The 18,070-nt window shown below is 29.8% G+C and overlaps 1 protein-coding gene across 1 annotated transcript; it reads left to right on the top strand.

The window, feature by feature from the left end:
• Positions 1–9,779: 9,779 nt before the first annotated feature.
• On the top strand, positions 9,780–17,341 carry LOC111295246 (CDPK-related kinase 1-like). Its single transcript, XM_022888653.2, has 11 exons — positions 9,780–11,136; positions 11,759–11,889; positions 12,490–12,531; positions 12,622–12,730; positions 13,502–13,580; positions 13,658–13,954; positions 14,237–14,349; positions 15,685–15,792; positions 15,868–15,930; positions 16,040–16,207; positions 16,631–17,341. The coding sequence occupies exons 1-11, from the start codon at positions 10,654–10,656 to the stop codon at positions 16,766–16,768; spliced, it is 1,731 nt and encodes a 576-aa protein (XP_022744388.2). The 5' UTR covers positions 9,780–10,653; the 3' UTR covers positions 16,769–17,341.
• The last annotated feature ends 729 nt before the right edge of the window (positions 17,342–18,070 follow it).

Here is an 18,070-nt window from a genome sequence, read left to right as displayed (position 1 = left end):
TGTAATACATGCTCACATCTCTCTCATTTTCTCTCTTTTCTTTCTAATTTAGAGTAATTTATTTGTGTTCATGAGTGTAAAAAATGATAGTATTTCTTATTTTCTTTCCTCTCACACCTAAAATCGATTTTCCTTCCACTTTTTCATCTACCCTCTCCATCCTTCCACTTTTCAGCTGTACCAAGCACAGCTTAAAGGGGAAAACAAAAGAGAGCGATGATGGTAACTTCAAAATTGTATGGAAGGTGCGAAGGAGTGACAGCTGTGGTGAAGGCTTCATTTACCTCCTTTGCTTCGGCTTCTGCTTCCAATGCAAATAAGATGGGCCTTATGCGGGTGATGCCTGACTCTCCACAACTGGGCAAGTTCAAAATTTTCAAACAATTCAAAGCAGAGCTTAGATACGCCTATTAATATAAATTGTTAGTTATATTTGTTCTGTACTTCACCCTATGCTTGTTTTTTTAATATATATATATATATATATAAATATATATTTATATATATGATTGCATGTATCAATGTTTGATAATATAAGTAATTTGTTTTCATATTGTATTTCATAAACATGCAATTTTTTTTAATCTTTTGGTATTCTTGTAGTTGGCTTTACGACCATGAGTGCCAAGCTTTTCTCCAATTTATCACAAATTTCCTTAACAATTATCTTGAAATATAATGGATATTGTTTTTTTGAAAAAGGTAAAGTTGATCTCTTTCACCCTTCTATCTATTTAATAATTTATAAGGATTAAGGATTCAATCCCTCTCATTTGATTTCTGCACATTTTTCATTCTTGATTCATTTTATTTTACATTTTTGTATGTGTCCTAAATTATATATGTTTATCATATTATAAGAATATTAAAATATTTTGCATTCTTACGTGAAAATAAAATAGCTATAAAGGATTTTACATTTTAATAATAGTTGCGCCTGAAAATATTTTTCATTAATCATTGATGGTTATACATAGGGGTGTAAATGATATATTAATATTCGTAAATTACTCGAATTTGATTAGAATAAAATTTGAATTCGGTTCGATTATTATCGAGTCGAACTTGAGTTCGAGTAGCTCGATTCATCGATTGAGTTGAGTTTGAGTATTTTTATACCCGACTCGAGTAGCTCTCGAACCTAATCGAGTTTTTATATTTAAATATTTTTTATTATTTTAATTAATAAAATATCTTGAATTCGAATTCGAACACAAATAATCGAGCTCTTGTCGAGTATAAGAATCAAGATTATTTTTATATATTAATCGAATTCGAGCTAAAAAAATAAAACTCGATCGAATTTGAATCGAGTATTGAGCAACGAGTTAAGAGTCAAGCTCGAACTTTTCATTATATTAACTCTATTCAACTCGATTATACCTCTGGTTATACATAAACATGATTAGATAACAATATCTTAGGATAGCTTTTTGTTGAAAGCAATAAGTATGTCTATTAATTTGTTGAAAAGCAAAGATTCATGTATTTGTTGAAATATTTAATAGAGTTTGAGAAAGGATAACATATATCTTTTATTATAACTTTAAAAAATTAAAAAAGACATTTAAAGAAGAAGTGATATACTTGTCACCCTGTTAATTCCTCTTATGGAGTTAAAAGACTCCGATAACAATATATCAAATAAATTTTTTATATTTATATATTTAATACAATAAAATAATATAATAAAATATAACGTAACAATCTTATCATCAAATTTATCCATTTTAATGAAAATCTTTTAATAGAATTAAAATTTTTACTTATAAATTGAATAAATTTTATTAATAACAAAAATGATTCAACGTGGCAAATTGAAAATTAGTGAATAGCAATGGTTATTTTCATCGGTTCAAAAGTTTTTCAACATCTTTGCTTTTAGGGTGATTTTATCTGCACTCTGATTTTTGCTTTTCACATTTTTTTAATTATTTTTAAATAAAATCACTTAATTATATTTTCTCATAACAATTTTAAAATTTTTTTGATTACGTATGTCCTGTAAATTTTATAATTTACTAGATATCGGGATCCAGTAAGTTACAAAATTTATTGGATATAGCCAATAAATTATATAACTTACAAATATGCATATCTGGTATGTTACCAGATTTTTATTTCTAGTAAGTTTTAAAAAGTTATATTTATGATTTAGAGTCTAAGGTTTTTAATAAAATCCATCTTATTAATATCATCTGATCTAACAAAGAAAATTTATTTAATTTTTTGAGATTCAACAAAACTCAAAAATTCAATAGAGAAAAATCTCATATCTTAAAGAATTTTTGCAGTAGTGTAAAGAAATAGTATAATTTATTTTAAATAATTATAGACTTATTTATAAACTAATAAATAAAATATATAGTTTTAATAGAAATAGCATCTTATTATAGCATGTAGGTTTTTGAATTTTTATTTATTTCAATGATTTAGTACAAAAACTTTTAAAAATTTTTGGATATGTGATTCTAAAAATTTTTAAGCCTTATAAAAGCTTCTTGATTTTCAAATTTAGAAGTTTTTAAAAGTTTTTAGATTTGCAAATATAAAAACTTAAAAGTTAAAAAAAATTAATTTGAGGAAAGATAATTAAATAATTTCATTTAAAAAAAGTGTACAAATAAAAAATAGGAATTACAATAAAAGCTCCGTTGCTTTTATATAATACTATTTTTTTATCACTTGTGATGCTTTTACATATATATACATTACATTCACATGGACTTACATAAAAAATTAGATTGAGAATTTTGAATTTTATTATTAAAAAATAAAAACTAAAAAAACTTGAATATTAATTTTATATACATGATAAATACTAGATGTATTAATCCCTTCATCCCGTTTTAAAGTTTATATATATATATTAAAAAAAGTTTTGATTTTTATGTATTTAATATTATAAATTTAAATTTTTGATATTATTGATGTAGCATGCTTTTTATTATCTAAAGTAAAAAAAAATAAAAACGTAAAATTTAAAGTATGAAAATATAGGAGTATAAAGTGTTTAAAATGAAAAAAAAAAAAAAAAACTTCATTTTGTGACAAATGGAACAGATGGAGTTATATAATTTATTAATTATAGAGTATGAAAAATTTGTAAACAAATGGTTGATTCAAGTGAAAAAAAAATATGTGGCCTTCTCTATTTGTGTTTTAATTTGTATAGAGGTCATAAAAAGATAATTTCTAATCAATTTGCTAGATCCAACATAAACAAGCTATCTTATACTGGCCCAGAGAAGGGATAGAGTGGGTAAAATGCAAGAACCTTTTGCCACTAAATAGAGTATGAAGAATTTTAACAAATAGTAAATAAATTAATTTTTCATTAACACAAATAATAATGAATGAATTAGACCGTTTAACAATAAATATTAATTATTAAGTGTAAAAAATTATTAAAACTTTTACAGATAGAAAATTATTTTTCAGGATGATAACACTAAGAATCTGTAGAACACAAGGATAAAAATTTTAACTTAATAAATTATATCAACAAAATGATAATAGATACATTGTTTCATAATTTCAGATGAAACACTGATATAATAAATATGACATTAAATAAAAAAAAAACTCTTAGAACTTAATTTCTAAGAATGAATAAATTGTAGATTATTAAGATAATTAAAATAAATTAAGAGTTATCATTTTGAGCAAGATTATTAAGATTTTGGCCAAAAGAATTTTATTAAGATAATTATCACTTTGAGTTAGATTACTAAGAAAATTTGTAATTAATCTTACTTTGAGTAAGATTATGACTTTGTGTAATTTAAGAGTTTTTTAAGAAAAATATTAAGTCCTTAACTATCTTTCCATGAGAAAATTATGATTAACAAAATTTCATTAGATTGATATGATTTTTTTTTTTTTTTTGTAATTTTATAAAGAGAAGAACTCACATGGTGGTAAAGTGTCAATTCTTAAATCTCACTGGATAAATTTATCAGGCCTCTAACAACAGAGTTTTTTTTTTTTTTTTTTAATTTATCCAAATATTTTTAAAATTTTTACCCTAATGTTTAAAACGTCTTCTAAAATTATATTAAATAAAAATGCAATTTATTATATTATAATATTTTTGGAGTTTGTCCAATAGCTTGAGCCTACAGCAGCTGGGCCTTTGAGCCTGGGTATGATCCGGGCTTTGGACACCTTCAGTGGTGAGAGTAACATTTCACCCATAGTTTTTTTTTTTTTTTTACAATTTTATAATTAATCATTTATAATAAAAAAAATTATGGAAAAATTCATCACTTAAAAATATGTGTTTTATATAATTTTTTTTATAAACCCTACACAATGCTAAATTATTATTGCTTAATTGCATTACGGTAATTATTGTTATGCTCTTTAAACTACACTATTTTATGCCATATGTCCATGCAAAAGCTTGAGAGAACCCTTTTTTTTTTTCTTTTTGTTCTTATTTTCCCTATTAAGATGCTTCCATTCTCTTTTTCCAACCAGGGACCCCAAATGTGATAATGTTAAAGAAATTAAACCGGCCAATGTGATTGTCCTTTTCTTTGCTCTCATCGGAGTTTGATGGGTCACTTAACAACAAACATATCATAGACGATAAAATGGGGCTTTCATATTATTATTAATACACCCAATGAAAACTGACTTTTCTCAAAGGCCTTCTAATTTTGCTCTCTCTACTTTTAAGTAATTGAAATAATACGATATTAAAGAAATTGAAGAAAAAAAAAAGAGAGAGAGATTCACAAACTAAATTGCAAGTGTTGATTGAAAAATAATGTGTTGAATCTAACAAAAAAAACCTTCTAGCTCACACTTGGTAAAGACGTAAAGAATCAATAAAAAATTTTCTTTTAGTGTAGAGTTTATCTTATTTCTATGTATTTAAAATTTTTTTGTTCAAGAGAATAACTCAGGTGTTACGAGTGAAGACTTAAGCTTTGAACTCGCGCGACTCTGAGACTCAGATATTCACCATTCTAACCTTTCGGATCAACCTACTTGTCATGATTCACACCTTTGTGAGGTATTATCCACTTTGGTCCCTCTGACCTCACGATTTTATCTTATAAAAGGCGTCTAACAAGGAAGATGTGGTATGAATCCTTTTATACCTCAGTGACCCTCTTATTATGTTCGATGTGAGATTCAAGATTTTTCTTTAAATCCGTAACACAGGGATTAGCACATAAAACTTTATTTTGAAATAAACAATTAAATTTATGAGATCAAATAGAATTACTTTCCAATACTTACATATAAATGCAGGGGAAAATATTAATGCAAAGTGTTACCTTTGATGGTCACTTCATCAGCTTTTCCAATGTAAAATTATCAATATTCACACATGATCTTAAAGCAAACAATCCATTGCTTATTTTCTACTCTCGCTTTGCTTATTTTTCACATTCTTAGTGGCGAATCCATTCTTGAAAGTAGAGGTTTTTTTTTTTTTTCTCTCTATGACAAGTCTAACAAGCTCAGCTGCTCAACCTTTATCACCCAAACAAAAGTAACTCAACGCAAAGAAATAGGAGAAATGAATTTACGAAGATGGAACTCACAAATCCACGTTCAGATAAGCGCTAATTAAGCCATGGTAGATTGTAGTAGCAGCCAGCTGAGAAAGGGATAGTGAAAGAAAGGGGGCCACCAAATTAAGTAAACAATAATGGCAAATCAAGGCATTATTTTAAATTGTCCCACAACAAAGTTTCAACTTTTCAAGACTTTTTTTTTTTTTTTCTTTTGTGTATTAAGCCAAATGTGGGAGAGAGATTGTGAGCTGCCACTTCATCGTGATTAGCGGTCTCAGTACCCTTCGGATTCTCATTATCATCATTTTTATTAAATGGGTTTTAACAAACATTTGACCAAATTGCTTAAATACTGCCTTCTTATTCAACCATTTCCATTCTCTCTGCCTTGAAAAAACATCTGTCCCCCATGTTCTTCCATGTTCACGTGCTCTATTTTTAATTCACAAATCAACTCTCTCTCTCTCTTCTCCATAGAAGTAAAAAAAACATATAAATTCCTCTTATATATTGTCAGAAAAACATATAAATTTCTAATTTTCTAGTATTATTATTACATTTCTCTATCGAACATCAGCTTTATTCTATAAGAAAAGAAGGGGTGGAGAAGAGGGTATCAAGGAATAAGAATTTCTTTCTTTTTATCCCTTTTCTTGTATGTGTGGAACGAAGAATATTTTCCATCTTTTATACAGCACAAAGTGCAACGAAAAGATGCTTACCAAATCCAATATATAAATTTTTTTTTCTGTCACATTTGATTAGAGAAAAATTTTCTTCCAAGAATTATTTGTCAATTATATATTGAGGGCCACAAAGGATAAATTCTTTCCAGTGCATTTTGTCCTTTAAGTAAGCTAGCTTGCTTTTCTTTTAGAGGTCTCGAACGAATCATTAGGGACCATAAAAGAACCAGCACTTAGCTTTTTCACTTCTTCTCTCTTGCTTTTTTGATGCATAATTTTACAAGGAAAAGTTACAAAAGCAAACGATTTTCAATAAATATGGCATATTTCATATCCAAGAGAAGAATTCAATATATATCAAATACCCAAATAAGTAATAAATCAAACAAAATTAATATTAAATTATATTAAATCCATATATGAATCTAAAACTTAAAAATTTTAATTTTTTTGTATAAAAGAAGTGACATCTAAAAATAAAAAAAGGATCGCAAATATTAGGATTTAAATATTAAATTTATTTCAATAACAAAGAACAAATTTAAAAAAATTTAAAATTTAACTTTGTTGATTCATATAATCACATTTAAACTATAACATTTAATAAATTTGAAATTCAAATTTTAATGACAAATGTACATTTATGATTACAAGTTGGAGGATTTAGAGTGATTTTGCAATCAGGTTTGGATTCATGAACACCAATTGAGTCAGAGGTAGCGGTCCAAAGACACCCGGTGGATCATGAGTTGAACTTCAAGATGATTCATGTTTTGGCTAAATTAATCAATCATGGGTTTTGATATTCCTTTTTGTTGAGAAGTGGCTCAAGGAAATTATGCAGATGGTAGAGAGGAGAATTGAGTAGTTTTAATATGTTGAAGTAACACAAGGTGAACAAAAATGGCGATAAAAAAAAAAGAAAAAAGAGAGGATATTGTGATTAATCCTTGCTCAGAAAGCTTATTGGGATTAATTAGAAGACAAATAAACGATACAAGAAATCTTATCTCAGCACTGCTCGTTATTTTATTAGTAAATTACTTTTTATTGATTAATTAATTTTTATTAAATAAATATAAAAAACAAAAATTATTTTTTAAAAATTAATTTCTAAGAAACAAATGAGCTTACATGTCCCACATTCTTGAAGCAGTTAGCAGGAGAGAGCATGACTCAATTGCGGCATAAGGAGCGTACGATAATTAAATTTTTTTATTATGCTATTTAGGCTCCAGTGTTTTTGTTTTTTTATTTTTTTAATTATTATAAAGCAGAAACAAATGGCGAAAAACAATATCACAATTGGTTTAAATGAATAAACAAAATTTCAAGGAATAATTAATTTCTGACACTTAATATGTAAAAAAAAAAAAAAAAAGCAATATCATAGTTGATTTAAAATGGACAAGTAATTAAAATTTAATGCCAAATATAACATAATTCACCTATAAAAAATATAATATGTTTTTTTTTTTTTTTTTGGTTTAAAGGAGAGCACGCCTTATTACATGAAAAAGGAGAAAGAGAAGTTTGATTCAAACCAAAGTTTTAATGTCTTCTTTAAAGATTTTTTTGTCACCTGGTTAAGAAGCGAAAGACAATAATATAATATGTATTTTCTTATCTAAAATATTAGATATATTTTGGAATATAATCTTTAAAAAATTTATTTACTTTGATATCAAAATGTGCTTTTTTAATTTTTAAAATTAAAATATAAAGCAAAAACAACTAATCAAACTCAATCTGATCTATTAGGATTAAATTCAAAAAAAGAAAAAAAAATGATGAATATTCAAGCAGTTTTGACAAGATGAAATCTAATATTTATCCACTATTTTTTTATGAAATTATAATTATAATTAAATATTATATTTATATAAATCGATGAATAATCAATTAATAAATTATAATATAAGAAAATAAATGTAACATAAAATTAAATCAAACTTATATACTATAAAACTTAAATTAAAAACCTTAAAATTTAAAACTTTTTTGTTATTACTACATCAATGCCTCATTTGCATTTTTGAGTTAATTTAAACATTAAAAAGATTTTTAAAAAAAAGGACAGAGATTGACACTTCGGCAGTGAAGTTGATTGGTTGCATCGAACGTTTGGGGTTGCATCTGATGATTGGATTGGGTGAAGTAAATGATGTCAACCTGATAGAGGCATGCAATTGCTGTGCCACACCAATCCAGTTGTTTATTTTGTTTACTTAAATGAACACCATGTTATACTCATAACATCCTATTAAGCAATAATTATACTTAAATGCACAACATTTTGTACACTGAATTTAAAATGGGGAGACTGATAATTTAATTGACATAGTTTTGATGTTATGTGTCATAAGAAATCGTATTTGAAAATTATAAGTTCATGTCGTTATGGATTTCAGATAGGTTTCAACTTTATAAAAATATCTAGTTTTTAGTTTGATCATCTCGGGTTGTCCTTTCAAGATTGGAATCATTGAATTGTAGAGCATTTAAATTTTTTATCATAAAATTAAAAAATAAAAAAAATTTTAAGTTTGACAATCGACTGTTTAATTTTATTATCATCGTTACATTTATATCAAAATACGAATATTTATAATTAATTTTATTTTTATTTTTATAAAATTTAATATTATCATGATAATTTTTAATCTCACTAAAACAAATTATATTGTACATTAAATGGACCCTCATGTGAAAGTAGATGCACCTACTTTTGAGAAGAAAGCCTACCAGAATTGAAGCCACTTACCCTACGAATTATGGTTTTCATGAACATCCTATTGCAGCGACAACTGCGGTTTAAATTTTAACAATTAATTCGGGATTCAGAGGAAGAGTTTAGTAGGATCAAAGAGGGCAGTTGGATTTTAGTCTTCTTAGATTATATGTGGAGCAAATTTGACAATTTTCCCAGGATTGCCCTGCCTAAGTTCCTTTGACATTGCTTGCCAAACTGGCTTGTGATTTTAATATGAACAGAAAGTGAAGAAGCCGATGTGAATGAATTTTCAACAATGTTAGGTTGGTCAAAAGTGTATCTACAGATTCAACAAGACTGAGAGTTTGACAAAGCATATGCAAGAAATTCATAAATAGATATTTGAACAAAAAATCTAATTTCTCTAAGCAGCCCTGCAAACAGAGGATAGCAGAAGCTACCCTGTTCACAAATCATACTGTTTATTGTTATTTTATTAGAAAAAATTATTTTAAAATTAACTTAATTATTGATCATTTATATCATATTTATTTTATATTAAACACATATAAAATATAGAAATAATCATATCATAATTTATATTAACATAAAAATATAAAAAATATGTATTTTTTAAAATTTTAAATCATGTTTTTTTTTTTTTTTTTATCATTTTCACATTATGTTTAAAATTATTGTATCTATTTAAAATAGGCTGAAAAATTATTTTAGGGGCTAACCAAAATGTCCAGCAAAGCAGTAGCACTCATATTTTAGTTTACAGAAAAAAAAAAAAGGGCAAAAAATAAGAATACAAATGCCATTGGATGGCAACAAGAAAAAGGCAAGTCAAAGCTGAGATGCACAAGGACTAAGGGAGGGAGCTGAGTTTTTTTTTTTTTTCCTCAAATCAAAACTTGTTACAATATTGACATGTTAACTGCAAATACACTGCACAAAACTCTTCTCCTCCACCATCATGTATCATCAATTCATCATCCATATGTATCTATTTTGGAAGGATCCAAAGCCCAACCCCACTTCCATAAATTATTTGAGGAAAGATTATCCTATTCATCTCTCTCTACAACAAAGAAAGTGATATTTCCACACGAAAATAAAAACCCATAACAAAAAAAGCTTACAAAAAGCAGAAACAAAGAAATCTTGGTTTTTTCTTTCTCCTTTTCTTACTGACTCTGCTAAGCATCTTTACCTCAACCTTTTTTTTTTTTTTTTTTTCTGTTCTTTTACTCTCTTTTATTCTTTCCTTCTTCTTGGAGTAAGGTTTTTTTTTATTGTGGTCTTGTTTCTTTACTCTTCATTCTCTTCTTGCATCAAACCAAGTTTCTGCTGCTGCTTCTTCTTCATTGGGTTTTTTCTTTCTGTCAATCTGGCAGTGTTTTTGTGTGATCAGTAAAGTTGAATTGCTTTTCTCATTATAGTTTTTTTAAAAGTAATTCTCCTTCTTGAGTACTCTTTCTTTTTGCTTTGGAATTTGCTTGGAGTTTGGTCTTATGGACAAATTTACTGTGATATATTTTTCTTTCCTTTGATCAAACTGTTAAATTCAAGTTTTTTCAACTCAAGAACACACTATGAAGTTCTTCTGTCCAGTTTCTCACTTTTACCTCCTTATGGTTTGATTTCTTGCACTTTTCCTGTAGTTTCTTGATCAAAGAGTTCAACTTTTTTATACTCCTTGGGGACTCTGTTTCCAATGGGACTCTGTCATGGAAAACCCATAGAACACCAACAAAATCAATCAGGAGACATCGCAATCCCAGGCGAAAATGATGCACCACTCAATTCCCACTCCACAAAGTCATCAAATTTCCCATTTTACAGTCCCAGTCCATTGCCAAGCCTCTTCAAGACATCCCCAGCAATACCAAGTCTGAACTCTACTCCCCTGCGCATCTTCAAACGCCCATTTCCTCCTCCTTCTCCGGCAAAGCATATCAAGGCACTGCTGGCAAGAAGGCATGGCTCTATTAAGCCCAATGAGGCCTCAATTCCTGAGGGAAATGAGTATGAGATTGGTTTGGATAAGAATTTTGGGTTTTCAAAACATTTTATGTCTCATTATGAGCTTGGTGAGGAAGTGGGGCGTGGACATTTTGGATATACTTGCTCGGCTAAGGCCAAGAAAGGAAGCCGGAAAGGCCATGAGGTTGCCATTAAAGTTATTCCAAAGTCCAAGGTCTAATTTTTATGTTAATTTTACTTTTAAGCCAATTTTTCTTTTGCTTAAGTCATTAAGTAATTTGCAGGTTTGCGTTTTGTTTTCACTCTGATTGAGGATCTTTTGAGCTGCACATCATATTATGACTCCTTTAACTCTTAAGGTGTATCTTAGATATCCATTTTGTTTCTTGGGGAACACTTGTTTTTGCTATTGATTGTTGGCAAGTATTGGACTTGATTCATTTTGTTTACAGTTCAATTTATCAGGAGAATATCTGGATTCCATTTATATATGATGGTATTATCTTCAACCAGTTATATTCGGCTCGGTTAATGATATTGCAAATATTGTGTGTTTGTGTGTTAAAATTGAAGGACTCAGCATTCTTTTTTTGTGTAATTATTATCACATTTCAAATTAGATTATAGTGAAGTATGATCATAGACTTGTGATATTTTTAACCTCTTATTCCAGTCGAAGGACTTGGTGGTGAAGGACTTGGCAGAACCTATATACGTCCACATAATTTAGTCTTACTTCAAAGAACAGTTTTAATAGCTACTGCTGTCTTGGCTACTTATTTTAAAAATCAATGAACAGTTTGCTGTATTTTGACACAAATATTGTTTGTGTGCAGATGACCACAGCAATTGCCATAGAGGATGTAAGACGAGAGGTGAAGATATTACGAGCTTTAACTGGTCATAAAAACTTGGTTCAGTTCTACGATGCCTATGAAGATGATGACAATGTTTATGTAGTGATGGAGTAAGTTTGAGCAGACTGACTTTTCTTAATATAGCTTTAATTGTCTTACATGTTGGTCTATTATCATATAATTTTGTTATTATGGGATGGACTAATATTTTTTGACTCCTTGGGAAGCAATGCCAAAGTTTTAATGCTTGAAAATCATTGATAGATGCAATCAGTTTAATGGCAAAACTGATTTTCACTGTGCACTTTAGTGATCAGCAATAGCATTGGAGTTTAACATCTATACTGTCAATTTGTATGAGACTGTAAATCTTAATGAGATTGCCAAGCTTTAAAGTAACCAGTTTATATATTATTCATGAAAATAAAATTATTCGGCCAAATGGTTTACACCTGGTCATAAGTTATATCCTTTGAGCTGGAAATATCATTGGAGCAAATTTCTACTAATGAAATAAGATTGTTTTGTTTGCTTTACCTGATGTCTTACTGTTCTTAACATTTTCCTTTCCTATGTCTCTGTTTTCTTCTTCTTCTTTGAGGGGAAAAAACCCACAATGAGAGAATTTTGTCCGCAGTTAAAGTTTTCGAATCAGTTTTACAGCTTTAAATTACTGGAGCTTATTCTCTATTACTTTTAATGCTTTTCAGGTTGTGCAAAGGTGGTGAACTGCTAGATAGAATACTTTCAAGGTACATTCCTCTTAACTTTTTCCTTTGTGGTAAAATGTTTGACCTGTTTTATGACCTTCTAACAACATGGATTTGGCTTGTGTTCTCTAGGGGTGGAAAGTATTCAGAAGAAGATGCTAAGGTTGTTATGGTTCAGATTTTAAGTTTCGTGGCCTTTTGTCATCTCCAAGGTGTAGTTCACCGTGACCTCAAGCCAGAGGTAATTGACTTATACATATTATGCATCATAACCGTACTCTTTGTAGTCTAGAACATCAAGTCTCTTGATCACCATTCTAGAAACTTAATCCATTAAATGAAAGTATGAAGTGTGGAAGCCTCATTCACCCTATTTATATGACTAAATTTGCGTTTGAATAATTTGGGTGGCCTTTTTTGAGAGTGGTTATGAATTATGCTTAATTGTTATTCTCTTCTACCACCCTCTCTTTAAGAATCTTGCTTGAGAGTGTATCTCTAATAGGTTTCATATTTGAATGCTTTAATCCTTTTTAGGACAAGTGGTTACTTTGATTTTCTGAAGGATTACTCTAGTGAATTGCTAAAGATACATTTTATCTTTGTTTACTTTCATTTTAATTTCTTTCCACCATGTCAGTCTTTGGTTTTAAGTGCACTTTCTTTAAACTTATGTTCAAAATTCTCATAGTTGAAAATTCCCATGTTGAATACTTGACTTGGAATCTGACTAGGTGTTAAATTATACTAGAATATGGTCATTGTTGTTGGTATTCTCTTCTCTTCTCTTCTTTCTCTCTCTCGCTGTCACTCTCTCTCTATTATTATTATTTGGTTACTTATATCAAATGACAATGAGGTTATGAAATTGGAGAACTGGATTGTAAAATTATTAAATTAGATGCCTAATGATAAAATTTTCAACTTCTACAAGATGATTCTCTCCATGTTATGATTGTCATAGTGTGGCATACACTTCGTTTTAATGGTGATGTTCTACTTTTTGTTTCAGAATTTTCTTTTCACTACTAAAGATGAAAATTCCCCTCTCAAGGCCATCGATTTTGGACTGTCAGACTATGTAAAGCCAGGTTAGAACTACTCACTGGTGCTCCCTTCTTTGCTACTGTTCAAAGGAATGGATTTTGACTATTGTAGGATTTGCTAGATGAAAGACTGAATGACATCGTAGGAAGTGCATATTATGTTGCTCCTGAAGTACTACATAGATCATATGGGACTGAGGCAGACATGTGGAGTATTGGAGTAATTGCTTATATACTTCTTTGTGGAAGTCGACCATTTTGGGCACGGACAGAATCTGGCATCTTTCGTACTGTCCTTAAAGCTGATCCAAGCTTTGATGAAGCCCCTTGGCCTTCTTTATCTCCTGAAGCGACAGATTTTGTAAAGAGATTGTTGAACAAGGACTACCGTAAGAGACTAACTGCTGCTCAGGCTCTGAGTAAGTAGCTGAAACTATTTATGTTTACTAACCTGATCACCTGGTATAGAGAAACAGCATTTATCTAATAGCACTTATGGTGTTACCCTTTTTTTTTTTACTACTTTTCATGATTTGTCATGGAGTAATTTTGAAGGAGATAATCTGGTGAAGAAAATATCCTCACCATTTTCTTCCATTAAGTAGACTATATGGCTGACAATGATTATTTCTAATGATGTTTCACTTTATTTTTTTTTTCTTTTGAGAAATTCAGTAACATTCTTCATGTTTTATGGTTAGGTCATCCGTGGTTGAAAAATTATCACGAGATAAAGATACCATCAGATATGATAGTATGCAGGCTTGTTAAAGCTTATATAGGCTCATCTGCACTGCAAAAAACAGCATTGAGGGTAAGTATAATTATATAATGTCTTCTTGCTAAATTTTGTTGCTTAGAGTGTCTAGTATTTTTGCTTCTTACATCTATCAATAGGTTTCTTGTTTCCTCTAATGCCTGATTGGTTTATCAATTTATTTGATTTGATTTTCAATAAATTTATTTGTTGTGCATTGGAACCATAAATGAAAGCAAGGTCCATAACTCAGATTTCTTCTTCAGCTCTAGGATTAACCCTAAAAGGCTTATCTTTTGCATCACAAACTTTCTAAATCATCTAAAACTACAGCCAAAACTGAGATGAAAACTCTAAATGCACCTTTTGGCATAATTTAAGCTCTCATTTATGTTTGGGTCAAATTTGAGAATCATGGAACTACCGCCCTTTATTGAAATTAAACAGATATTATGGCATTGCATCTTGAATTATATGAACCTGACAATATCCATAGTGACAGTCAAAATATATTGAACTTAGAAGGGATATATTGAACTTAGAAGGGTAAGTGTTTTGGCACCATTTTTGGGAGTAAGAAAATTACCCTGAAATTTGTGTCAAATTCACTTCATTTAAAAAATATAATTGCCCTCTTAAATACTTTTAGTACAGTATTCTTGCAATGTTTAAACCACTTACCATTTGAGCATTATTGAAATTCGATCTCGTTCAAAGGCTTAATTGGGATTAAGTGCATCAATTACATTATAGCAAACCATGCTTTTCTAAATATGAAACCTTTGATATTACTACATGCCTATTTTAGTTTACAACTTTGAACAACTTTTTTTTTTTGGATATGTTCTAAGTGATGCCATGCAAACTTAATGATTAAACACTGTGACTTGATTTTGCCATACTTGGCATTGTACAGAAGTATGGCATGACTAAGAGACATGCTTTTTGCTGTTGTGTATACTTTTGAAAGTAAATGAGGAAATGATTAAGAAGACAGGAAGGATCAATGACTTATTCTACTATTAACATAGGCATTACATTGGATTGTGTAAAGATCATAAAAGTGTAATGGTGAACATGTCATGGTTTAATCTGTTATTGCTACAAGTAAAATTTCTTTTTTGGTAAAACCTAGTGCAAGCCCATCTCATTTGCAGTTGGGTTTCCTAAGATCCAATGAAACACCTACAAGCATTTCAGTGCTTCTATTGCTTCTTCCCAACACTCTGCAGAGATGCAATATTGTTGACTTTTTGAACCATAAATGATGCAATTATATTTCTGTTAAATTATCTAAACTTCTTAAGATTCGCCTATATCCTTGATATAAAGATCTAAAGGTCAATCTTCGCAACTATGAATATGTTGGCTGAAGTTTCCCTATTATGGCAGGCTCTTGCAAAGACATTAAATGTTCCACAGCTCGCTTATCTACGGGAACAATTCACATTGTTAGGGCCTAACAAAAATGGATTCATTTCCATGCAGAATTATAAGATGGTCTGCTTCTTTCTGTAATCATTTTCTTTAATTTTCATCCATTTTAAGTCATTCCAAATAGCTTGGAATCTACAGGTGATGATGAAGAATTCTACTGATGCCATGAAAGATTCGCGAGTCCTTGATTATGTCAACATGGTAAAGCTTCCTGGTTCATTTATTTACCTTTAGACAGATTGATAAAATATGCTTCCAATATGTTTAAAATGACAGTACTAGTGGCTTCTTTTACTCTTGTATTGTATAGATTAGTTCTATTCAGTATAGAAAATTGGACTTTGAAGAATTTTGTGCCGCTGCCATAAGTGTGCATCAGCTAGAAGGAATGGAAACTTGGGAGCAACATGCAAGGTGTGCTTATGATTTGTTTGAGAAGGATGGCAACAGGCCCATTATGATAGAGGAACTTGCCCCAGTAAGTCTTCCATCTCTCTCTCTTAGTTTTCCTAGGTGTTTGTAAATTTGAAGGCAATTTCCTATAACATGGCTTCGGAACTGGGAAACATAGGGGTACATAAGTTTTATGGTTTAGGAGAATATATAAGAGAAATGGGTGATTGCCAAACTTGGCTCCGGTGTTTGAGAAAAAATTTTGCAGTAAAATATCAATATCATAGACATATAGAGCAGTTCAGATTCTTCCATTTGTCCTATCTTTTGATTACTAAGAATATATTTCACTGACAAGTGCTATTTAGCTCGGTAATTTTGCCAGAATCTAATGATTTTTATTTTTACAAATTTCTGAGGGAATGATCGAGGCTTTGTAAAACTTAATATAGTGCTGCTGCCTAGATCATAGTGCTAAATGCTGTATTTATGTTTTTGGTTACTCCAGGAACTTGGACTTAGCCCATCAGTACCTGTTCATGTCGTTCTTCAAGACTGGATAAGACACTCAGATGGGAAGCTTAGTTTCTTGGGATTTATTAGACTTCTACATGGGGTTTCTCCTCGGACATTTCGGAAATCTTAATGTAGGACCCAACCCTAAACACTTTTTAATCTATCCTTCTCACTTGAGCTTAACTGTCTTGAGGAAACAAATGCGTGCCTAATTTTGGAGCTAGCTAGCCCAGCCTGAACAAAGCTAGTGTCCATGGTCAAGAAAAAAAGGAGCAGCAAGTCGACACCATAAGCCAATCTGGCATGTGCTGCTGATGAAGCAATTCCCAGCATCTTCTCGTGTCTTTTTTTTTGTTGGATGTCTGGGGTTTCTTCCTTTTCTTCTTTTTGTGAGGTACTCTACACCTACCCCTTTGCCTTTTTTTGTCCATTTTAATATCAAATGATTGGCGTCCTTGAAACCTAGAGGATTGTACAGGTGAGGGTGGGTCGCAAAATGTATCTACTTCTTGTGTAAGGCTGTTAGTAGAGAGTTTTAAGCTATATTTTTATGGTTTCTGGGTTCATCACTTGCTTACCAAGATCTTGTTTTATTCCTAGTTGGTTACGACATTTAGTAGCAGTCTTTGAGTCTTTATATTTACATCAGTTGATGCTTTGCTGCTTGTTTCACTCGCTCCGTTAACCAATGCTCTTCTGTTCACCCTTCTGCCTTTATTGTTGTATCAAGCGTACAGATTATAAGAATTGGATCGGACTGTGTTGGATCAGTTGAACCGGTGACCCGGTACCCAAACCAGTTCGGTTCTTTTATTTAGATCAGATTTGTAATTAATCGGATTCAACTATATTTATCAGGTGGTTCAATTAATAAACTGGTGAACCGATTGGGTATTGTTAAACCGATCAAATTTAAAATTTGCTAATAAAATACCTTTAAAAATTATGATTAATTTAATTTTTATAATAGAAATTATGGGTTATGACTTATGTTATTTAATTGAAATAACATATTTTACTAAAAAAGTTAAAATCTAAATAAAATGGTGTTGCCTTTTCATGCACTTTACCATTATTATATATATATGAAAAATTATTATTATAGATAAAGTTTAGTCTACTTTGTAAAGAGAACAACTCTTTTTTTTTTTTTTCAATTAAAAGTAAAATCGTATATGTATCATGTAATGTGAAAATGCATTTTTAAAATCGCTTAAGGAAGAGATTAATTTTGACAAAATTTGAGGATATCTTTGATCACATTATAAAAAAAATTATTATTTTGATAAATTTAATAAGAGCCAAATGATACAAAGGTATTAAGTGGAGATATCGATAAGCTAATTAGCCTTTTAGGCTTGCGAGCCAAGTCGAAATGGAGTTGAACCCTCAACATGACTATATACCTAAATAGTATAAATAATCATTTTTA

Source organism: Durio zibethinus, chromosome 14 (assembly GCF_047325235.1).
Source record: "Durio zibethinus cultivar Kanyao isolate XHJ-2024 chromosome 14, ASM4732523v1, whole genome shotgun sequence".
Classification (NCBI taxonomy): Eukaryota; Viridiplantae; Streptophyta; class Magnoliopsida; order Malvales; family Malvaceae; genus Durio; species Durio zibethinus.
The sequence above is the reverse complement of the archived record's forward strand: the minus strand, read 5'-3'. Positions and strand labels throughout refer to the sequence as shown.